The following is a 19865-nucleotide window of genomic DNA, read 5'->3' on the forward strand; positions in this document are numbered from 1 at the left end:
TATATATATAAAATTGTGCTAACCAGGTACAAAAAATTTAAAAGATTCCAAGCTTTGGGCAGGCCAGGGGCATCTACCATTAGTATGAAATCTGTAGAGACAGAGACTCTACAGCCTCCCTTGCCAGACCAAATCACTATTTAATCAGTCTTCTCATGAAGGTCACCTTCTTACATAATAAAAACTTAATCTTACAGCTCTTTAAGTCAACTTTCATTTACTTTATGGTAATTAAATACCTATTTAGTGCCTGCCTCATTTACTAAGCCTAGCTAAAAGCACTCTGAAGTCTTGTGTTTCTCTAACACAACTGCCCTCAGCTTCTCTTGACCTTGGCTAGAGTAGGTATAACAGCAGCACTAGGACTGTGGATATAGTTCAGCGGCATAAGCGCCTGCCTGGCAAGCACAAGGTCCTGAGCGCAAGGTCGATTCCCGGTACCAAAAAAAAAAAAAAAGAGCAGCACTGGGTGAGGTTTCACTGAAGCACTTAAAAAGCTTTAGTATATTTTACTAATCATCATAAATAATTGTAGATCTGTATCAATTAAAGCATTTAAGGTGCCTCAATAATAAATATGACATTAAGACTAAACATAAATCAACTGATGACTAACCAAAAAATGAACAGAAACTATCATAAAATCCTAAGCCACAATTACTGAGAATTTTTTAAATAGAAACTAAGAATGACAAAAACAGCTCCAAATGCCTGACTCTCATATAAATCATATTGCAATGCCTGTTTTTGTCATTACTGCTTCTACTGAAGACGCACACATACACTTACTGGCATTTTTTTCGGATCACTGTAGTTCTTTCTATAATCACAATGCATTTTATTGCCTATAATCTAATTACTCATTCATATAACTGCTAAAAGAAATTAATGGATTGAGTACCAATTCATATTTCTGCTTTAGTAAAACATTTACAACAAATAATCTAATTGACAATAGAAAAACATGTATGCACATAAACACCAACCAAGACTAAGCAAGACAGTCACTGAACTATGTACCCATACCACATTATCACTAAAGTCTAGTGGATGATGTTTTAAAGACAAAATCTAGACCATAACGCTATGGGAAATAAATTAGAAACAAAAGGTTAAGTAGTGTGTAGTTTCTCTTTATGAGAAACCCAAAATATGAGAAATTTAAAGAGCAAAATAAAGGACAGTGATAGGAAACAGGTAGATTTTGGGGAAATGGGAAGGGATTTGAGGGTGGGTAAGGGAAGAAGTAAAAATGATTAAGATGTGGTATGTGTATGTAGCAATTCCCCAAGATGAATGTAATTACTATGTATTACAAAGATATACTAATAAAAAAAGAACAAAAATACAAAATAAAGACAAAATCTTTCTCTGAGTTTTAAAAAAGGTGAGGTAGATGTTTTTCTATCATTCATTAACAAACACAATTAAATTATTTCCATGAGCTGGTGCTTTCCACAACTATCACTGAGGTGGCATGGAATGTATGCACAGCCCACTTTGGCACACGCAGTCCCTTTGCAGAGCAACCAGGGGGACCAGGCTACTCCCTAGAAGCAGGTCTCTAGGATGTGACAAGAAGAGTGAGGGGCTCACTTTGAAGAAGGCCTCCATGAGTGTATGGTCAGGATGCAGATCTTTCCACTGGAGCTTCTGATAAGCACTATGAAAAGCATACAGAATGAACTCTGGCATTTTAGGTGCTGTACATGCTTCACAGTAATGCATCAGGTGCAGCCGAAGGGCTCCTTCATTGCCTGGCAACAGCTTGTCTAGAATTTAAAAAGAAAATATATACCTGAAAGCCTTTAGTTGATACATTTGGGATACAGGATAGAAGGAAGGAAGGATGGATGGATGGACGGATGGATGGATGGATGGATGGATTTTTTTGAGACAGGATTTCATTATGTCACCAAAGCTGGCCCTGACTGTGTGGTGATCCTCCTGCCTCACCATCATGAGGGCTGGGATTACAGGCATGTGCCATCACACTTAGCAGTTTATCTTTTTAAAAGGAAGCTATTATAAAACACAAATTTGAACTGAAAGTCTAAAATCTAGTTTTCAACATTTACCCAATTTCAAAGATTTTCATGTGTGGGAAGGGGGAACACTGGCAGATTAATAAGGTGAATACTATACTTGGGCAACTGCAATGAGCAGGTGTAGGACAGCTGGTAAGTAGCAATCAACTTTCCTTAAAAATTTCTAAATAGCTGGGCATGGTGGCCCATGCCTGTAAACCCAGCACTCAGGAGGCTGAGATAGGAGGATCATTGCGAGTTTGAGGCCAGCCTGGGCTACAAAGTGAGCCCAAGGCCAGCCTGAACTGCATATTGAGACCCTGTCTCAAAAAGACCAAAAAAAACCAGAAAAACCCACAAAAACCACCTTCTAAATATATGGCTTTTTACTCAAACATACTTCTACAGACCGCTGCCTACAGCATATATTGTCTCGTGCATTTAGCGCTTCATTTATTTAGCACCTTGGAGGAACGCAGTATTCCTCAAGAGGAAATGATCACACATTTCTCAAAAAAATGACTAAGTTGGGCATGGTGGTACATGCCTGTCATTCTGGCTACTCAGGAGAATGAGGCAAGAGGATTAAAAGTTCAAGGCCAGTCTGGGCAACTTAGCGAGACCCTGATTTAAAAGTCAAACATAAAAAAAGGGCTAGCAATGGAGCTCAGTGGCAGAGTGTCTCCAAGTTCCATCCCCAGCACCTGAGAGAAAAAAATATAAATATATATACACAAATGGTCAGTAAGTACTTCAAAAAATACTCAGCATCACTGATCATTACCCAAGATAAGTGCTAGGAAGGATTCAGAGAAAAGGGAACTCTTATACATTGTTGGTGGGAATATAAATTGGTACAGCCACTATAAAAAGCAATAGGGAGCTTCCTCAGAAAATGAGGGCTAGGCACTATCTGAAGAGTCAACAGCTACAATTCTTCCGTACCTGACAAAGGTAGAGCAACTTCACAAAAATGATAAGAGATTACAAACTCAGTAAATAATTGTATCAGTGACCTTGCCTCAATCACAGGTAATTGTCTAACAACTAAAATAAAATAAAATTGAATAGGAAAGCAAAGGTAAAATGACTTGAAAGACTTACGGAAAAAAATAAATATTAACCAGAGACATAAGTTAGCATCTCCCTACCTTTAAAATTCTGGTGCAATGAGTCAATACAGTCGGTGAACAACTGCACAATGCTGGAGGCCACCACAGCATCACTCTCCAGCCAGGGGTAATGCCACTGCTGACTGCTTTAAAGGAAAGAAACATGCTTAAAAATGGAAGTCCCCATGATTAACTAACTGTAGTTCCCAGTATAGGGCAGGTCTAGGTTCCAGAAAACACTGTATTATGTAGCCTTAGTACCTATTTAGTACCACTTCAAAGGCTTTAGATTCTTGGAGGTAACTGTATCATGTAACATCAACCATATAATTTTATTTCCTCTTTCCTACCCTTTGTTCTAGTGCAATTAAGTTTCAAAAGAGTGCTACCTAAGTACCCTTAAATTAACATCTTTTTACATCCAATTTATAATTTTCAACACCTTGGTTACATTTCAAATGCCTTAGAAAAATACCTTACATGAAGTTTTCCTCTACCCAAAGCATGAAATAAGTCAGTAATTCCATCAATCAATTCTATGTAACAAGAAGATGGCCACAAATTTAACAGACAAGAAATAATCAAAGAACTTCATATGAAAATTTCATTTTTGAATCGGGTCTACAAAGTCCAGTATCAAAATAAATTCTATTAATTTGCCTTGGAAATAAACAAGTACCCTGTGCTTTGATCAGTCTACAGTCACTACAAAATCCTTCAATTTGTACCTTATGCAAGGATAACGCTTTACTAAAAGCAAAGATCCAGAACCTTTCATGTTTTCCCTAAAGAGCTCTTGAAGCAGCATGGGTTTATCCAAAGACTCTTGAAACAGGAGTCAAAGACTTGAGCTTCAGGCCCAGCTTTGGCACTAACCAATCAGCTGAGAGATGAGAAACACATTCTCTAACACTTAAGTTAAATTAATGCTCTGGAAACACCTTATAAAATCTGACTTCTACCACTGTTGTAATTTTATAAAACTCTTGAAAGGTTCACCAGTTTTTCTTTGTATACTTTCAGAGACAAAAACACTCATCAGGCAACTCAATGCATTAGGTAGCTCTACTTCTCTTAAGTATTTTAAGTGCTTATGAAATGATGTTTTCATTTAATTGCACAGCTCCATGTTTAAAAGGTATTTCCCACCCAATAACCTGACAGTCAACTTAGTTCCTCAAAATAACTGAGGAAGGAGAAAATTAAGTCTCTTAACTTGTAGTGTTACATTATCAAAACCTAAGAGAACAGTACCTGTTTTTTTAAAAGTAAGTACCAAAAGCATCTAACTTCTTTATTGTGAAAAACTGGAAATAAGTGTCCCATTTTGTTCCAAAATAAATATCAAGACATCTCTGATCACCCCAGCTTAATAATTTCATAGAAAATGTCTAAAATTTTGTAAACATTTTCTAAACGTATATATAACCTGTACTAAAAATTGTATCTGTGAACACATCACCTTTACCAAACATCATTAGAACTTTAAATAAATAAATGTCAAAGAAATTCAAATATCTGAAAAACTATTTACCTTTCATTGTCCTCTAAAACCAGGATCCACGGCTTAAAGAGTTGGATGATTACAGAATGTAAGGATCTCAGCACTGAAACAGCAAAATTTTTAAAGAAACAAGCTCATCTTTGGTCAGTACCATTGGTAGTATTTTAGAAAAAATCTACTTTTTTATATATGCATAAACCTATGTTACTATATAAACAATGTTTAGGATAAGTATGCTCATATTTTCATTTGCTGCAATGAATTTGAGTTAGAGAATTTTTATTTATTATACTACAATGTCATGGGTAATTTTATAACATATTATTTCTAAGATAAATGCTTAATATTCAGAATCTTTTACTTAACTAGGTAAACAAAAGGACGAAAATTCTTTGCACCACACCCTGCAAAGGAGAGGCAGATATGAGCTGCAGTAAGAATCCTGTATTCACTAAGTAATGAACAAAGCCATGACACATATGTAGGCTTGCACCTGTACTATATTTTCTATTTCCTTTCCTTGACACATGATATACATCTAATAAGTCTATTCAAATCTCTTCTACTGGAAGGGCAGAACACCCTATTTCATGTTGTAATAGAAGCATGTTACCTGCTCTGTTGCCAGCAGATGTGTCTTGGGCCAAGGAGGACATTTCTGAGTCAATCAGCCTTTTGACAAGGTAGCCCAAGAGTGTCTTCACATGAGCCATGTAAGGATTCCATTTTGAGAATAAACCAAAGCTTTTAAAGTCCAACTTGGATAACCGAAGCTTATAGAAAAAGTCTGAAAGCCACTCTATGGTCTCCATTACCTGGAAGAGGTAACAAATCCAAAAATGCTTACTATCTACTTTTGGCACAGCATGAAAGACTGTGCTGAGAATATAGCAAGCCTTTGACTTTTTTCAATGAATACATATTAATTGTACAAATTAGTGGGTTTCATGTGACATTTCCACATGTGCATACATTGTGCCTTAATCATGTCCACCCTCCCCTCTACCCTTTCTTTCTCCCCTCCCTCCTTTAAGAGCTGTAAAGACAAAAAACATGAACAATAAATCAGCAGGTCTAAAACTCTTTTTCTGGAGCAGCAGAACCTTCAAATTAATCTTCATATGAACACAGAGGAGGTAAAATTGGTAAACCGGGGGCTCTGAGAGATACTACAGTGGTCTTGGGTGAGTCAGGGGGCTTAAGGGGCATGGAAGGTTTACTCAGGGGGTGCCCTGGCTTTATCTTGGACAGCTGGGCAAAAAATAGACTCAGGATTAATTTTTTTAAAAAGCAATCCTGACAAAGGGTAGCGAAGGAAATTACAGGGCTTTTAAAGATAATGCAAAAAAAGTAGCTTTGTGAATAAAGTATTATTCAAAAGCAGGTTTTCAAAATACTTCTAAATGTGCTCTGATTGTTTAAAAAACAAACAGCAAGGGAAATGGAAAAATACAAATACAATAGAACCCAAAAGCTATGCACCTGTTTGTCCGACAAGAGAACATCTGAAGAGCCCTGAAGCATGGCACTCTTGGCAGAAGATGCCTCCTGCTGGAAGCTCGGGGCGCAGCAGCCCAGGGCTCTCAGAGTGGCTTTCCAACACTCAGGGCTCAGCAGCTGCTCCGCAGAGCCTAAAGAGCAAGGACAGAGTGAGCAAGTCAGCATTTTTCTCAAACTAAATTTTTCTACTTGAATCAAAGAACACATGATTCAACACAGTAATAATTACACCCAAATTCAAACCAAATCACAGGAGTAACCTGGGTAAGAAGACCAAAGTAAAGAGAACCCATTAAAAGAATTGACCAGCTGTATATTTTACTTTCCTTTTTCCTGGTAAACCGGGTTGAAAGTGAGCTCTGCCAAAGCCATTGGAGCTAGAGTCAGGTGGGGAGGCTAACCTCCAACTCTTCCTGGGGAATGAGAAAGGTGTCACTTTCCTAGCTGGAAGTTAACAGCTGTCTACGAGTATGAGAGAAACAACAATAATAGGACAAGGGATCTAGGTACAGAATATAACTCCAGAATCCAGCCTCTTGAGAAGGTGTCTCCTAGTAGCTCAAAAATTCTACTCTTACCAAAGGCAAAACCTAAACCAAGACCCAGAGGCAGCATGTGGAGATCACCAAGCTGGCATTCCCAACTGGTCCCAACTCTGCTACTTAGCAACCTCACACCCCACAGGATAGAACAGCACCTCCTAAAGTGCTTTCCAAACAGACAGGGGGTAGGAGTCAAACAGGATAATAGGTTCACAGGAGCAGGTTCAGAGAGGAAGGATTATGGTGCCAGTTGCAATATGTGAGGTGGCAGGCATCTAGGAGACAATGAACTGTCTAATGGATACTATGGTCTGGATCACAAGGCAGAGGCCTGGAATCAAGCTACGGATGTGGGAATCATGTAGACCTAGAAGTATCAGGGAAAACAGGCTCACTCACAGAGAATGACTAGGAAGGACTAAGGATAGAATCCAGGGAATACCAACATGGCAACCAGGTAGAGAAGGGAAGCCAGGAGGGTGTAAGTCATAGAATCTAAGAGGTATAATACTGTTATTCTTGAGCCTTTAACTGAATTTCTTTTCCTGGTAAGTCAACATTTTTGGCTAAATATATGTCAGTGGTAAAAAAAACTCTTTAAACCTTTCACAGAAGAACCTGTAATACACATTTGATCAAATTTTGAAATTATAGAATGACTATTAGCTACATACATCTTCATTAAAACTTGTACAAAAGAAAAAAATTGGTTCAAATGTGTTTCCCTACCACCATTCTCCATCTATTCTGCAACTTGTTTTTGTAGGAAATAATTAAAGCTTGAAGTGCTTTGAAAATGAGAGATTACACATTTAAGGATCCTTCAGATGACCCAACGCAACAGATCACTAACTTATCTATTGATTAATTTCTAAGTAATACAAAGACTTGGTATAGGTGCTGGGGATTTAGCTCAGCGGCAAAGTGCCTGCCTGGCAAGCGCAAGGTCGTGAGTTCGGTTCCCGGTACCGGAGAAAAACCAAAAAACAAAACAAAACAAAAGACTTGGTATAAAGCAAAACTAAGGCTTTCATTACATCTATAAACAATATGAAATTGGCATGAAAAATTGTAAATACTTCTCACTGTCCAATGTTCAACAAAACTATACCCTAATGAAATTCAAAAAATTAAAAAAGATGCTTTATTCTTCCTCTAATCTTCCAATACTCCTATGGAAAACTGCAGGAAGTTGGGACAGAAATGGTGGGAATGTGGAAAATTTAATGTTGCTCTTTCCGTTGGCAAATATAAGTACAGTCTGTTATACCACGACAAAATACATGTGCAAAAAACAATTACATGTGTGGTAGGGGGAATGACCCAAAGTTTTCCCATTTGGAACTGCAATAACCAACCAAATTTGTTGTCTGTAGAGAAAGTAGGCCCTTTCCCACATTACCCCACTTCAAGACGCTGTAAAGTTAAGATTAAAAGGTAACAGAAGAATGTGGACTAAGTGCTGTCTTGCCCAATCAGGGCCCATCCTAGCATTCAGGACAATTATTGACCATTCTCATGTCAACTTTCGGGGCACTGTTTATCAAGTCCTTTAGGTGATGATCAGTGACTTCCAACTCTTGTATTATTGTATTACATTTTTGGATGATGTCTTTAGAGTGGTAAATATGGTATTAAGTATTCCCTGAGATCTGCTTAGCCACAATTAAACACACTTACTTTGCATCAGCAGCCTGAGAATGTCACTATACTGGTCAGGGAACTGGTAGAGTAGAAGGTAAGTCCAGTGCTTACAGAAAAGATTAAATGGCATCAAAATATCTTCATCTGGTTCCAGGCCCCAGGCAGTAAGTGCCAAATGAATGGACTCCAAAAGCCTGGTACGATCAGACAGAGGAGGTTTAGTGGTGTTTAACCATTGCTTAAGATCGAACTAAAAAGAAAAAGAAACAAGAAGCAGTTTTATTTACACTAGAAAATTAAGTGAAGTAGAAAGGTCTGCAAACTTAGTTCAAAAGGCAAAGATTACTTCATATTTACCAACTTATAAAAATGGAAACTAAAATGTACGGACAAGCATAGGGAAGGATATAAAAACTTCGCTAATTGGAACCATTACAAAACCATCTGTACTGTCTGGGATCTCAAGAGCTTTGTTCTTGTAATATAAAAATCTTACTGACCATTCTTTATTGGTTCATCACTTTATTCTGTTACTGAAAGATACACACTCTTCTATCTAACAGTAAGGTTCCTCTCCAAGGCCCAGATCAAAACTTATAGCTCACCTTCACTGGTCACAGGACCATAACCAAGCAGCCACTTTATGCAACTGTCTTGATTTAACAGCCATGTTTCTGAGCTGCATCATTTTCCTGCCTCAGTTAATAAAAATTCAGACTGTTGTATTACATTCCAGAATCCAAAACTATAAAACGTTACCGTCTATTATAGATTAAGATCAATCACTAGGCTCTAAAAAACACCAAGATTTTATCGCTTCTTAAGTGTCACAGAAATACAATTGAAGGTAAAATAGGTAAGGTCTGTGCAAATTTTTGGAAATTTTCAACTGGTTAAGTAAATCATTGCCTTAGTCTCACAGAGTATTCTATTCAAAATTAGGACAAAGACAAATTGTTTGTATGGCTTATTCCAAATGTAAGAGACTTGACATATTACAATTCATTTATCAGACATAATTTAGGCAAAAATTCAGATAAATTTAAAGGAAGGATGCATTAAACTATTATGAATATTTTCAAATCTGTACTGTTTTAGAAGAGGGCCTGGGAAGAGGTCCTTTTTATACTATGTTGACTATGATTATCCTACACAATACAACTAGAGTTCCATGCCCTCAAAGAGCAACTCTGTAGGGTCAGTCAGGATACCTGAAGATTATGCAAAGTGAAAAAGGCCTTCGACCTATGATCATCTGGAACCAAAACTCTGGGGGTGCTTCCATTTTTAGAAGCAACAATCATTTTTGTGTTCTCTGTTTCACAGCATCAGGACTGCATCGCTTCTTACCTTGGTTAGGAGCATGAAAATAATGTCACTGTTGTCCTCGCTTAGAAACTTCACCACTTTCTCATATAGCTGTATGAACTCCACAGGTGCAGCATTGGGAGTGAAGAAAGGAGACAAAAGAGAGCAGAGCCTTCTGTTCTTCAGAATGGTCTGAAGTACCTTTTTGCATTCTGATTCAGTGCCACTGACAAACACCTTAAAAACATGAGGAAAATATCACCAAATTCCCCCTTTTCGCAACTTTTATGTAAACAAGTAAGTTTCAAGGGGCACTAAAAAGGTGAGTTTCTTCTAAATGAAAATATGAAACAATCAAGAAATATATAAAATTAACATAGATTAGCCTATCACTTCCAATGTAGATACCATTTAAAACTCTGTATAATCTATTTGGATAAGCCACATATAAATAATTATGAGTTAACTGTACTATACAATTTTAAAGAGATTAAAATGTTGGAGTAATTTTAGTCCAGAAATTTGCAATGTGCCTACCACAGTTACTAAGCATTCCACATGGTTCTGCATTATGTCAAGAAAATAAAATTCTAAGTTACAGATTTTGTTGAGATGTGGCTTTAATATCTTTAAAAAGCTAACTTTCATACTTATATTCAGAATAACTTCACCTTTTTTAAACTTGGTTCTAATATTAAAAGAGTACAAAGATGTAAGTACTTAAATAATCCCAGAGTCAAGAAGGCTTTGATAAGGCTGACCACAAACAAAAATAATAAAGGACAAAACTAATAGGCGAATATATTAAAATTTAAATGTCCGTAAGGCAAAAAAAAAAGTAACAAACTAGAAAAATGTATGTACACATTCCAGATTATCAGGTTAATAGTCTGAAAAACACTTACACAGCAATCAGAAAGCACACAGTTCCTACAAGAATGTTCAAAAAAAAAACCAACAAAGGGGGAGAGCAGGGAGAGGGAAGAGGAGGGAGGGAGGGAAGTGTCCAAAAAGTTCACAGAGATACACAAGCATATTTATCTTGGCCTTACCATAGGAAAACAATCTACCTAAGTAACCCCACTAAGATTAATATCACACAACATATTTGTGTCATGGAACACTTTACAGACATTGAAACTGGACATGATGATACAGGTATTTATTAACATGTAAGAATATCTAAAAGATATATTTAAATAAAAAGAGATTACAAAATAACATGTTCATTCCTAAGTGTTTCATCTCTATACAACCATAAATAAGCAGGGATAATAGATCATGTTTACAAACAAATGAATACCCATACATAAGACAAACTGTAGTAAAATGTTAGTGACACAATTAGTATGTCCAGGGGGCTGGGGATTTGCAAAACGGCTGCCTGGCAAGCGCAAGGTCGTGAGTTCGGTTCCTGGTACCGGAGAAAAACCAAAAAAATTTAAAAATTTAAAAATTTAAAAAAATTAAAAAAAACAATTAGTATGTCCAGGTGGTTAGGACTGTGAGAAGTTTTTCTTCTTTACCACCTTTTATACTATCTGTATTGCTTTAATAAGAACATACTAAGTTTATGATCAAAAAAAAAAACTTCTCAGAAAAAAACTGATTGTAATGCCTGTTCAGTATCACTTGTTTATACACATCCATTCAATGGAATTCAAGTGGGAGTACATAATTTGTGTTTCCGCATTTTTTTAAACAAGTAGTGTTCCTTTCTTTTACGATACACATTTCACAGATCTATACAGATACTTTGCCTATGCTCTCGTTAAATGTCTCCACATTTAACTGTAAGCCAAACAGATAAATAAATGGTAGCCAAGAACAGTAACTGGGAGACAACTGTGGAGAAGTGGAGGGAGCACTTGAGCACTGTCAGAAGCCCTAGGCCCTGTCTCAGCTCCAGCACTCTCAGCTGCACTCTGTAAGGGACATTTTTTTTTTTAATTTTTATTTTTTTTTGACAGGGTCTCACTACACACCCCAGGCTGGCACCAAACTGACTACATAGCCCAGGCTGGCATCAAACTTGCAATCCTTCAGCCTCAACCTCCCCAGTGCTGGGATTATAGGTATATACCACCACATCCAGATTGTCACTCCATCTTTTAGAGACCAATTTTCTCATCTTTAAGATATAAATTACATCAACTGGTCACTGGAAGGGTGAAATATAATGCACTTAGAAGTATTTTAAAACAATAAAGAGCCTTATGAATGCCAAGAATATATGATGGAATCTTGATGTCTTCTTAATACAGATAATTTAATGTCTCTTAAATGAAAAGCAGTATTCTGTACCAAAAGCTCCATTTACATCTTAAGAAGTCAACAAGTCAGGGGCTGGGGCTTTAGCTCAGTGGCACAGTGCCTGCCCGGCAACCGCAAGGTCACGAGTTCAATCCCAGGTACCAGAAAAAAACAAAAGAACAAACAAACAAAAAAAGAAGTCAACAAGTCTAGTGAAATTCTGTATTATCTCTAATGTTTTATCTAGTAATTGTTTCTTTATTCTCTTTAATGGTTTGAACAATCTTTCATTCTTACATCTGATAATCTGAGCAACTTCACTGACAACAACAATATGCAATATTTGACTATAACAATATGTAATATAACAACCACTGTTACTTCCTATCATTTTGTTTTGAAACACTGCATCACTTTTAATGTTCTTGCTTTGTTCTGCTTATGTTTGTGATGTTATGCTCCTAATGTTCTTTTTTTTTTCTTTTACTACTCTCTTTAAAATTAAAAAAAAAAACAAAAACCCAACAATTCCAAGAGGCTCTGACTTAGGCAAGACTCAACCTGCAACAGAATGCTGACTGTACCTAACGAAGACATTGCAGACACTAAGAGTATTTGAACAATAGTAACAACACAGAATAACCTTACCTGTCCCAAGATCTCAATGCATGAAGTAAAGAACTGTCTTGTTGGAGGATGACGCTGTGTTTCATCACTGACATATTCTACAACAGTAAAGAAAAGGCTAATGCCAACTTTCTGAATCCCAGGTGTCGGCTGTAACTTGTAGGCATTCACTAAGGCCCTGTGGGAAAACATGGATACAAGTACTGCTCTATAGTGAAAGAACCTGTATTCACAGGTGTTTCTTTGATGCTGTACATTTCTCACACAGTATCTGTTAGCATCCTCAGAGCCCTATACAAATGTCATCTTAGAAATATTTCACCCAATAAATGTGTTCTTCCAACATTATCCAACAATTCACTTTCAACAAACAGTAATGATTTTATGCTTCCCCAGGAGAAACAAAAATCAACTGTAGAACTAATTAATATTCCTACACTTTGTAAGAAAAATTATAATTTTTCATATTTTGTGTGTAATTCAGTTATTTAACTTTTTATATCTCATATAACACAATTTTAAACATTTTTATACAGAAGAATGTTGACTTCTCTAAATTTTAGAAACTAAAACACTTGCTGAGGTTGAAGAAAAAATTTTTGTATGACAATAGGGCCTAGAATAAAGATGTCCCTTTTAATTTTCACATTTTTTGAGTGCCTTTCCCAGTGACAGAAACATCAACATGTGGTTCTCCTGATCTGCTCTTCCACCCCAAGTCCCCCAATTCAACCCTCAACAGGATTCAACACCCCTCCACACATCATCTCAGTTTGCAAACTTTTTCCTGCAAAGGAGCAGACAATAAGTATTTTAAGCTTTGTGGGCCATAAAGTCTCTGTCACAAGTAGTCAACCCTGTCAGAGCAACTTAAAAAGCCACAGACATTATAATGGAGATGGCTGTGTTCCAAAAAAAATTTATTTATAAAAATAGGCAATGGGCAAAATTTGGCCCAAAAGCCACAGTTTGCTGATTTTTGCACTAATTTAATTATTGGGTGTTTGAGATAGAGGGGAGGTATAGTTTATGTATGATTACTATTAAAGATAACAAAATAGTATTTTAAAATCATGGTATTGCCAAAACTTACGTGATCAAGTTTTCTGCATGCACAGCAGCTTCCACAATATTAAGGGAAGGTGGCTTGGCAGCTTCTGCTTGCAACTGCTTCACTTCTTTCCGTAAAATATGAAGCTGTTGGCTTACTGCTTCATTCTTATACATGCCTTCAAACTAATAAAAATTGAGGAAGTCAACAGATTTCCTCTGCATGCTTCTATTACAGGTATATTATTATAAACAGGACAACACAGAAGAGGAAGAGATTACCACACTTAGTATTATAACTTAACTCAAAATTTTGTTAAACCTGAGAGGGAAGGGAAAAATTTGTCAAAAAACCATTGAAGAATCTCAGGTTTTCCTACAGGAAATAGAGAGATCGTTCTCAAAGGGGAAGGCAGTGAAGGGGTGAGATGAAGGAAAAAGGGATGAAAAAAAGTAACTGGGACATATTATGTACATGTACCAACTCCTCACAAAGAATGTAAATATTATGTACTGCAAATATGTACCCCTCCAAAAAGGAAGGAGATCAAGGGATGGGGGAGGAGGAAGGAGGGAAGGGAAAGATGAAGGAAGGAATTAAGATGTGTTATGTACATGTACCAACTTCCCACAAACAATGTAAACATATGACACGTACTAATTAGCTAAAAAAATTTTTTAAAGAATCTCAGGTTTTCCATGAAGAATCTTCCTTCAGTTAAATAGGATTGTTTTCTTACAAAGATACCAAAATTTATATCGATAAAAATTGATATGATCTCCAATTATCAATGGTTAAAATATTTTATAGAATAAAATGCTACTTCACTCCTGTTTTGACTCCTCAAATCCTCAAAGACAGACCCAATGTCTTCCAATGTGAGGCTTTTCTTTTTTTATTTTAAAGAGAATAAAAAAAATAACAAAATAATAACAATATAGACATAAACAAAAAAAAACAAAAACAATAAAAATGATATAGAGTTTCAGAACAGAATGATAGGAATTAACAGCGGCTGTCTTATTACATATTGTTATCTTCAATGAAGTTGCTTAGATTACCAGATGTAAGAATGCAAGATTGATCAAACCATTGAAGAGAATAAAAAATAATAAAAAAAATTAGAAATGATACAGAGCTTTACTAGACAAGATGGCAGGAATTCACCAATGGTTGTTATATTGCACATTGTTGTCTTCAAACTAGTTGTTCAGAATACCAGATATAAGCTAGCAAAATTGGTTAAAAAAAGAAATTTAAGCATTAACTGTTTCTTTCAATAAACCATTAGACATCAGCAGTACAATTATCTCAGCTATCCTTCTAGATACATATACATATACATATATATTTTTCCCTTCTTTCTTTCTTTTTCTCCCTTTCCTCATCTCAGTTGTTCCTTTTCTGAGCAATTTCTTTCTCTTTCATAATATCTTTGATAAAATTTTATTGGTTCTCATAAAGACGTAAAACATAAAATTTATTTAGCTTTAAAAAAACTAAACTTATTTCAATTTAAAGGACAACACTTTTGGAGACTGTGTCATTTCTACTTGATACTGTTAACATACCTTTCTCTAAGTGATGATGACTCACATAGTAACTTTTGTTTGTGCATTTGACTGTCCTTTTGTGGATGTGGACAAATGCAGAGGACATTACAAGCCCATGTTGCAACACCGAGACAGAACTAAGGTGGGGGTCCTCTTCCCGACTGGCCTCGTGGCTTAGACTACTGAAAGCAGTATGTCTTTAGGAAATGAAAAATTTAGCACCCTACCCTCAACAACAAAGGCACAGCTATTATCCGAGATGATCAGTTCAAAGATGTCAGCCTACCTGACTACATAGGGAAATATGTTGTGGTCTTCTTTGACATTCTCGACTTCAACCTTTGTGCACTCTACATGGATCACTGCTTTCAATAATAGATGAAAAATTTAAGAAACTCAAATGCCAAGCTTCTGTGGATTCTCACTTCTGTCATTTGGCATGGATCAACATACCCAAGAAACAAGAAAGACTGAGGCCCATGAACATTCCCTTGGTATCAGACCACAAGGGCATTATTGCTCAAGATTGTGTGGGTTCTTAAAAGACTGATGAAAGCATCCCACATTCAGGGCCTCTTTATCACTGATAATAAAGATATCCTTCAGCAGATTACTGTAAATGATCTTTGTGTTTGCTGCTGTGTACACAAGACTGAGATTAGTTAGGACCTTCCAGTGCATTGACAAACACGGGGAATTGCACCCATCTGGCAGCTGTAGGCCTGGCAGTGGACCATCAGGCCTGAAGCCCAAAGAGCAAAGACTACTAAGCACTGGGCCATCTTAATGCCAGCTTGCTGAGGGCAGCCAGGAGAACAAAATCTCTTTTTCATTTTCTTTTCATTAAACTTTTACCTGAATAAAAGGGGAAAAAAAAAGAAGGAAAAGAAGAACCACCACCAGTGAGACAACTGTAGGGGCCAGAGGAACAGAGAGGAGAAGCCTGCAGGCTGATGCCAGGGGTTGAGGCTAAAAAGTGCAATAAAGTCAGACTAGGGAACAAGGGGAGCTGCCCCAGGAGCCCTTATGCAGCAGGCTACCGGGGAGTTGGGACTTTCCTGCAGGCACAGTAGAGAATGCTGGAAGTTGACAAACTGACCATCTTTCCCACACAAACATGGCCATCTTTCCAAAATCATGGGATAAATTAAATTCATGAACTGAGGTACCACTGTACTTAATTCATCAACTGATTTAAGTGAGGCCCTTATGTCCCTGTTAGTTACTATCATAAATTCTATACCGAAAGTTCCTGAAGAGTAATGGTCCTGTTTTTTTTTTTTTCCTTGGTATCAGGAATCAAACTCAGAACCTTGTGCTTGCCAGGCAGGCACTTGTGCCACTGAGCTGTACCTCTGGCCCCTAATGTTTTGCTTAGGGGCAAAACATCCTGTTTTGCTTACACACAACCCCAGCATGGCACAACTCTGAGATTACACTGAAGACACCTGTTTTTTATGATCATGATGATAACTTTCTTCTATAAAATGAACCGGTATTGTATTACAAGTCTTTGCCCTCCCACCACTGTTGACGGCTTTCTGACTAAACTCAGATGAAAGAGACTAAATGACTCCCAGTTCATGATGACAAGAAGCTGGAGACAAAAGAACAAAGTAGCATGATGGAGGCCCCTTCACTTAAGTCATTTTTAAGTACACAAAACTAAAAGTTGGACAAAGTGTGTCCTTCAGCAAGTTTTTACAATAATGAGAGGCCCTTAATGGGTCTTTTCCACCTTTCATTTCTAGGAATGGACAAATTTTTCACATGACAATAAATCAATCCTGGGTCTAGCAAGCATGCCCCACAATACCAAAACAGCAAAAGAAACCCAATCATAAATCACTCCATTTCCTCAGGGAATACCACTGAATTATTAAAGGCTTCTGTTAGGAGAGGAGATCAGAGAAGAAGCACGTCTTGCCTCTCATAAAATATATTCAGCTTTTGTATACCCCAACAAGCTATATATAGTTCAAAGACTTGTAGACAGCTGGAAATTTCCAGAACTTTCCTCCTCAGAAAAATTCTGTTGAACAGAACAATGTAATGCAAAATCTTTATAAATGAGTCATTAAAGTTAGATTTGACATCTAAACTCATATCTTATAAAGCTAACTTTCAAAAGTTGATCCAATAAAAGTGTTCAGTTAAGATCATGGATTCTCTAACCATACAACTCAGAGAAAATGGTACACCTGTTCATTCAAATAAGCTTTGACTGTTTTGATTATTTCACTCAGAATCACACTGGTAATCTTGAGAAGGTAGGGCTGAAGCACTAAAATAAAATGGCCTGGAAAAAGCACGCATATGAAATTTAGATATACGCAGGTCTGAATTTTAACTAAATCACTTAGCTGTGTGGCTGGCAAGTCTCCTGGTGTTTAAACCTGTTTCTCTGAGCTCATCCTATTTTTGTGAAGATTAACAGAGACAAAGCAAGCAAACACCTAACATAATACCCATGATATGAGAGTGCCTATGCAAGTAACAAAAAGGAATGTGAACAGGGCCAAGAAGGGCCATGGTACCCTCACTACCTTCCAAGATCAAGAGTCTAGGGATACGTGTCTTCCAGTAAAAAGGTCAGGTGGGCAGTGTGCAGTGCACGAGGTAAGATTTGTATAGAAAGCAGTAAGCTGTTTAAATGGGCCGAAGAGTAAGCACAAGCAAAAACAACCACTAACTTCTAGTAGGAAAAAGTTCCAACTTCCATTATGCCTTTCATAGTCAAATAATATCTACAAAATATCCAAAACTACATTAGATCAAGGAATTTAACCCACAAAGGATATAAACCTGTAGTTGTTCATTCCTTTAAAAACATCCACTCTGTGGCACTGATGTGTGTGAGGCACTGATGATATAAACACGAATAACACAAGGTCGCTGACCTCATGTAATTCAAAACATAGTAACAGCCATAGAACTAATTATAATACAAGTTGTAACACACTCTAATGAGCAGTGTGCCAGTGGCTTTCACTGAGTCATTCAACAGCTATTACAGGAACCTGCTACATACCAGGAGCCACAGTAGATGACAGAACTACACAAATGATTAAGAACGGAAACTGTATCCTGCAAGAATTCAGTCTGCCAGGGAAAAAAGAGCAGACAACGATAGCAGCACTGAAGCACAAGCAGTGATAAGAGGAGAAACCATCTCAATCTGGCAGGGGGAGTAAGGGGAAACCTCCAGAATGGTGGCCTGCACCAAAGAATAAGGGCTGAGCAGAAAAGCAAGAACTGTAGGTGGAGTGGGATAGAAGCAGCACATGCTCAAGGATGACGGGCTGAATAAATGTGTGGTATCTAGAAAACAGAGTCTACACCATTAGAACATTCGGGAAATGAGAGCAGAAAAAAGATGCAGTTAAGAGAAAATATCAAGAACAGGTTACAAAAGGTCCTAGAGTCACACTCCTTTTAGGTACTAGGAAGCCAATGTGGGTTTTTAGCCAGGAAATGTGATCAGATCTATTTTCATTTGTTTGTTTTGCAGTACTGGGTGTAGAACCTAGGGGCACTTTACCACTGAACTACATCTCTACCCTCCAGCCTTTCTTTTTAATGACACAGGGTCTTGCTAAGTAAGTTGCCCAGACTGGGATCAAACTTACAGTCACCTTGCTTTGGTGTTCCAAGCAGCTGGAATTATAGGCATTTGCCACAGTGCACATCTCAGATCTGTGCTACAGAAATGCATGGTGGTAGAATGGAAAATGGACTTGATGGGCATAGGTATTATGAGCAGGAAGCCTAATGCAATAGTTTCAGGGAGAAGTGCAGTGGCCATACCATAAGGCAATGGTAATGGAAACAAAGAGAAGGGGATCAAATTAAAGCCGTTTTGGAGGCCAAAATAATATACTTTGGGAAGCAAGTAGATGGGAAGTATAGGGTGGGGGTGGGTATAGAGAAGAACTGATACCAATGACAGCTCAGCACGCCATCTCCAGTTAGATGGAATTAGAAGATGAACAGGTCTGGAAGATAAAAATGAGATTAGTATGGGATCTATAGAGTCTGAGGTATCTACAGTACATTCAGGCAGAATGTTTAGTGGGCAGGTGGAAATCTAGATACCGAGCTCAAAAAAGAATTCTGGACTAGAACCATCAGTACATGGGTAAGAGATTCTTAATCTCTGGAATTACAGAGTGTTGTTGCAGCTTCACCAACCCTCTAAAGCCCATTCACAGACCCCAGATTAAGAACCCACACACACATAGTAAGTGAAAGCAGATGATATCATATAAGAAAGGGTATCCGGACTAGAACCATGCCCAACTAGCAATCTAATAATTGAATTAAGGAACAGAAACTCTGGAAAATGAGCAGTAGTTAAGAGATTTTGGGGGACCAAGAAAGAGCTCATGAAGTACAACATCATCTGATGAAAGAACACTATTGAAGAGAATCAAAACTACTGCACATAGCCATGAAGTGCACAATGGACACGTGCACTTGGAGGGCTAATTTTACACATAAACATAACACAACTGATCTTGCAGGACACACTCTCCCAGTGACACTTTCACCCTGAGTCATTAACACTCAGAACTCACCCTCCCAATCCTCCACTAACACCTCTCTCTGCCAAATTAAGTCATCCATAACAAAAGTCATCTATTTGGGTAATAGATGGCTTCAGCTTTAAGTACAATCTTTGGCCAAAAATCAGAAGAAAACAAACTGATTTGCATAATGTCCTAACTTCAAGGCACTTAGTGAT

General features: G+C 37.4%; 1 protein-coding gene and 1 pseudogene across 2 annotated transcripts in view; one reads left to right on the plus strand and one right to left on the minus strand.

Moving 5' to 3' along the window:
* The window catches only part of Epg5 (ectopic P-granules autophagy protein 5 homolog (C. elegans)), a 109342-nt gene that overhangs the window by 15913 nt on the left and 73564 nt on the right, over positions 1-19865 (minus strand). Inside the window, exons 28-36 of one of the 2 annotated variants that reach the window (XM_013510404.1) lie at positions 13611-13753; positions 12539-12695; positions 9680-9874; positions 8366-8579; positions 6126-6274; positions 5257-5458; positions 4674-4746; positions 3179-3282; positions 1597-1772 (exon numbers count right to left, since the gene is read on the minus strand). In XM_013510404.1, the coding sequence (XP_013365858.1) occupies positions 1597-1772; positions 3179-3282; positions 4674-4746; positions 5257-5458; positions 6126-6274; positions 8366-8579; positions 9680-9874; positions 12539-12695; positions 13611-13753 (1413 nt within the window). Of the gene's footprint in view, positions 1-1596; positions 1773-3178; positions 3286-4673; positions 4747-5256; positions 5459-6125; positions 6275-8365; positions 8580-9679; positions 9875-12538; positions 12696-13610; positions 13754-19865 lie in introns of both variants that reach the window. The other variant, XM_005372862.2, reaches the window with a different exon arrangement.
* On the plus strand, positions 15156-16246 carry LOC102005328 (annotated as a pseudogene).

Source organism: Chinchilla lanigera, unplaced genomic scaffold, assembly GCF_000276665.1.
Source record: "Chinchilla lanigera isolate Chin_1 unplaced genomic scaffold, ChiLan1.0 scaffold00001, whole genome shotgun sequence".
Classification (NCBI taxonomy): Eukaryota; Metazoa; Chordata; class Mammalia; order Rodentia; family Chinchillidae; genus Chinchilla; species Chinchilla lanigera.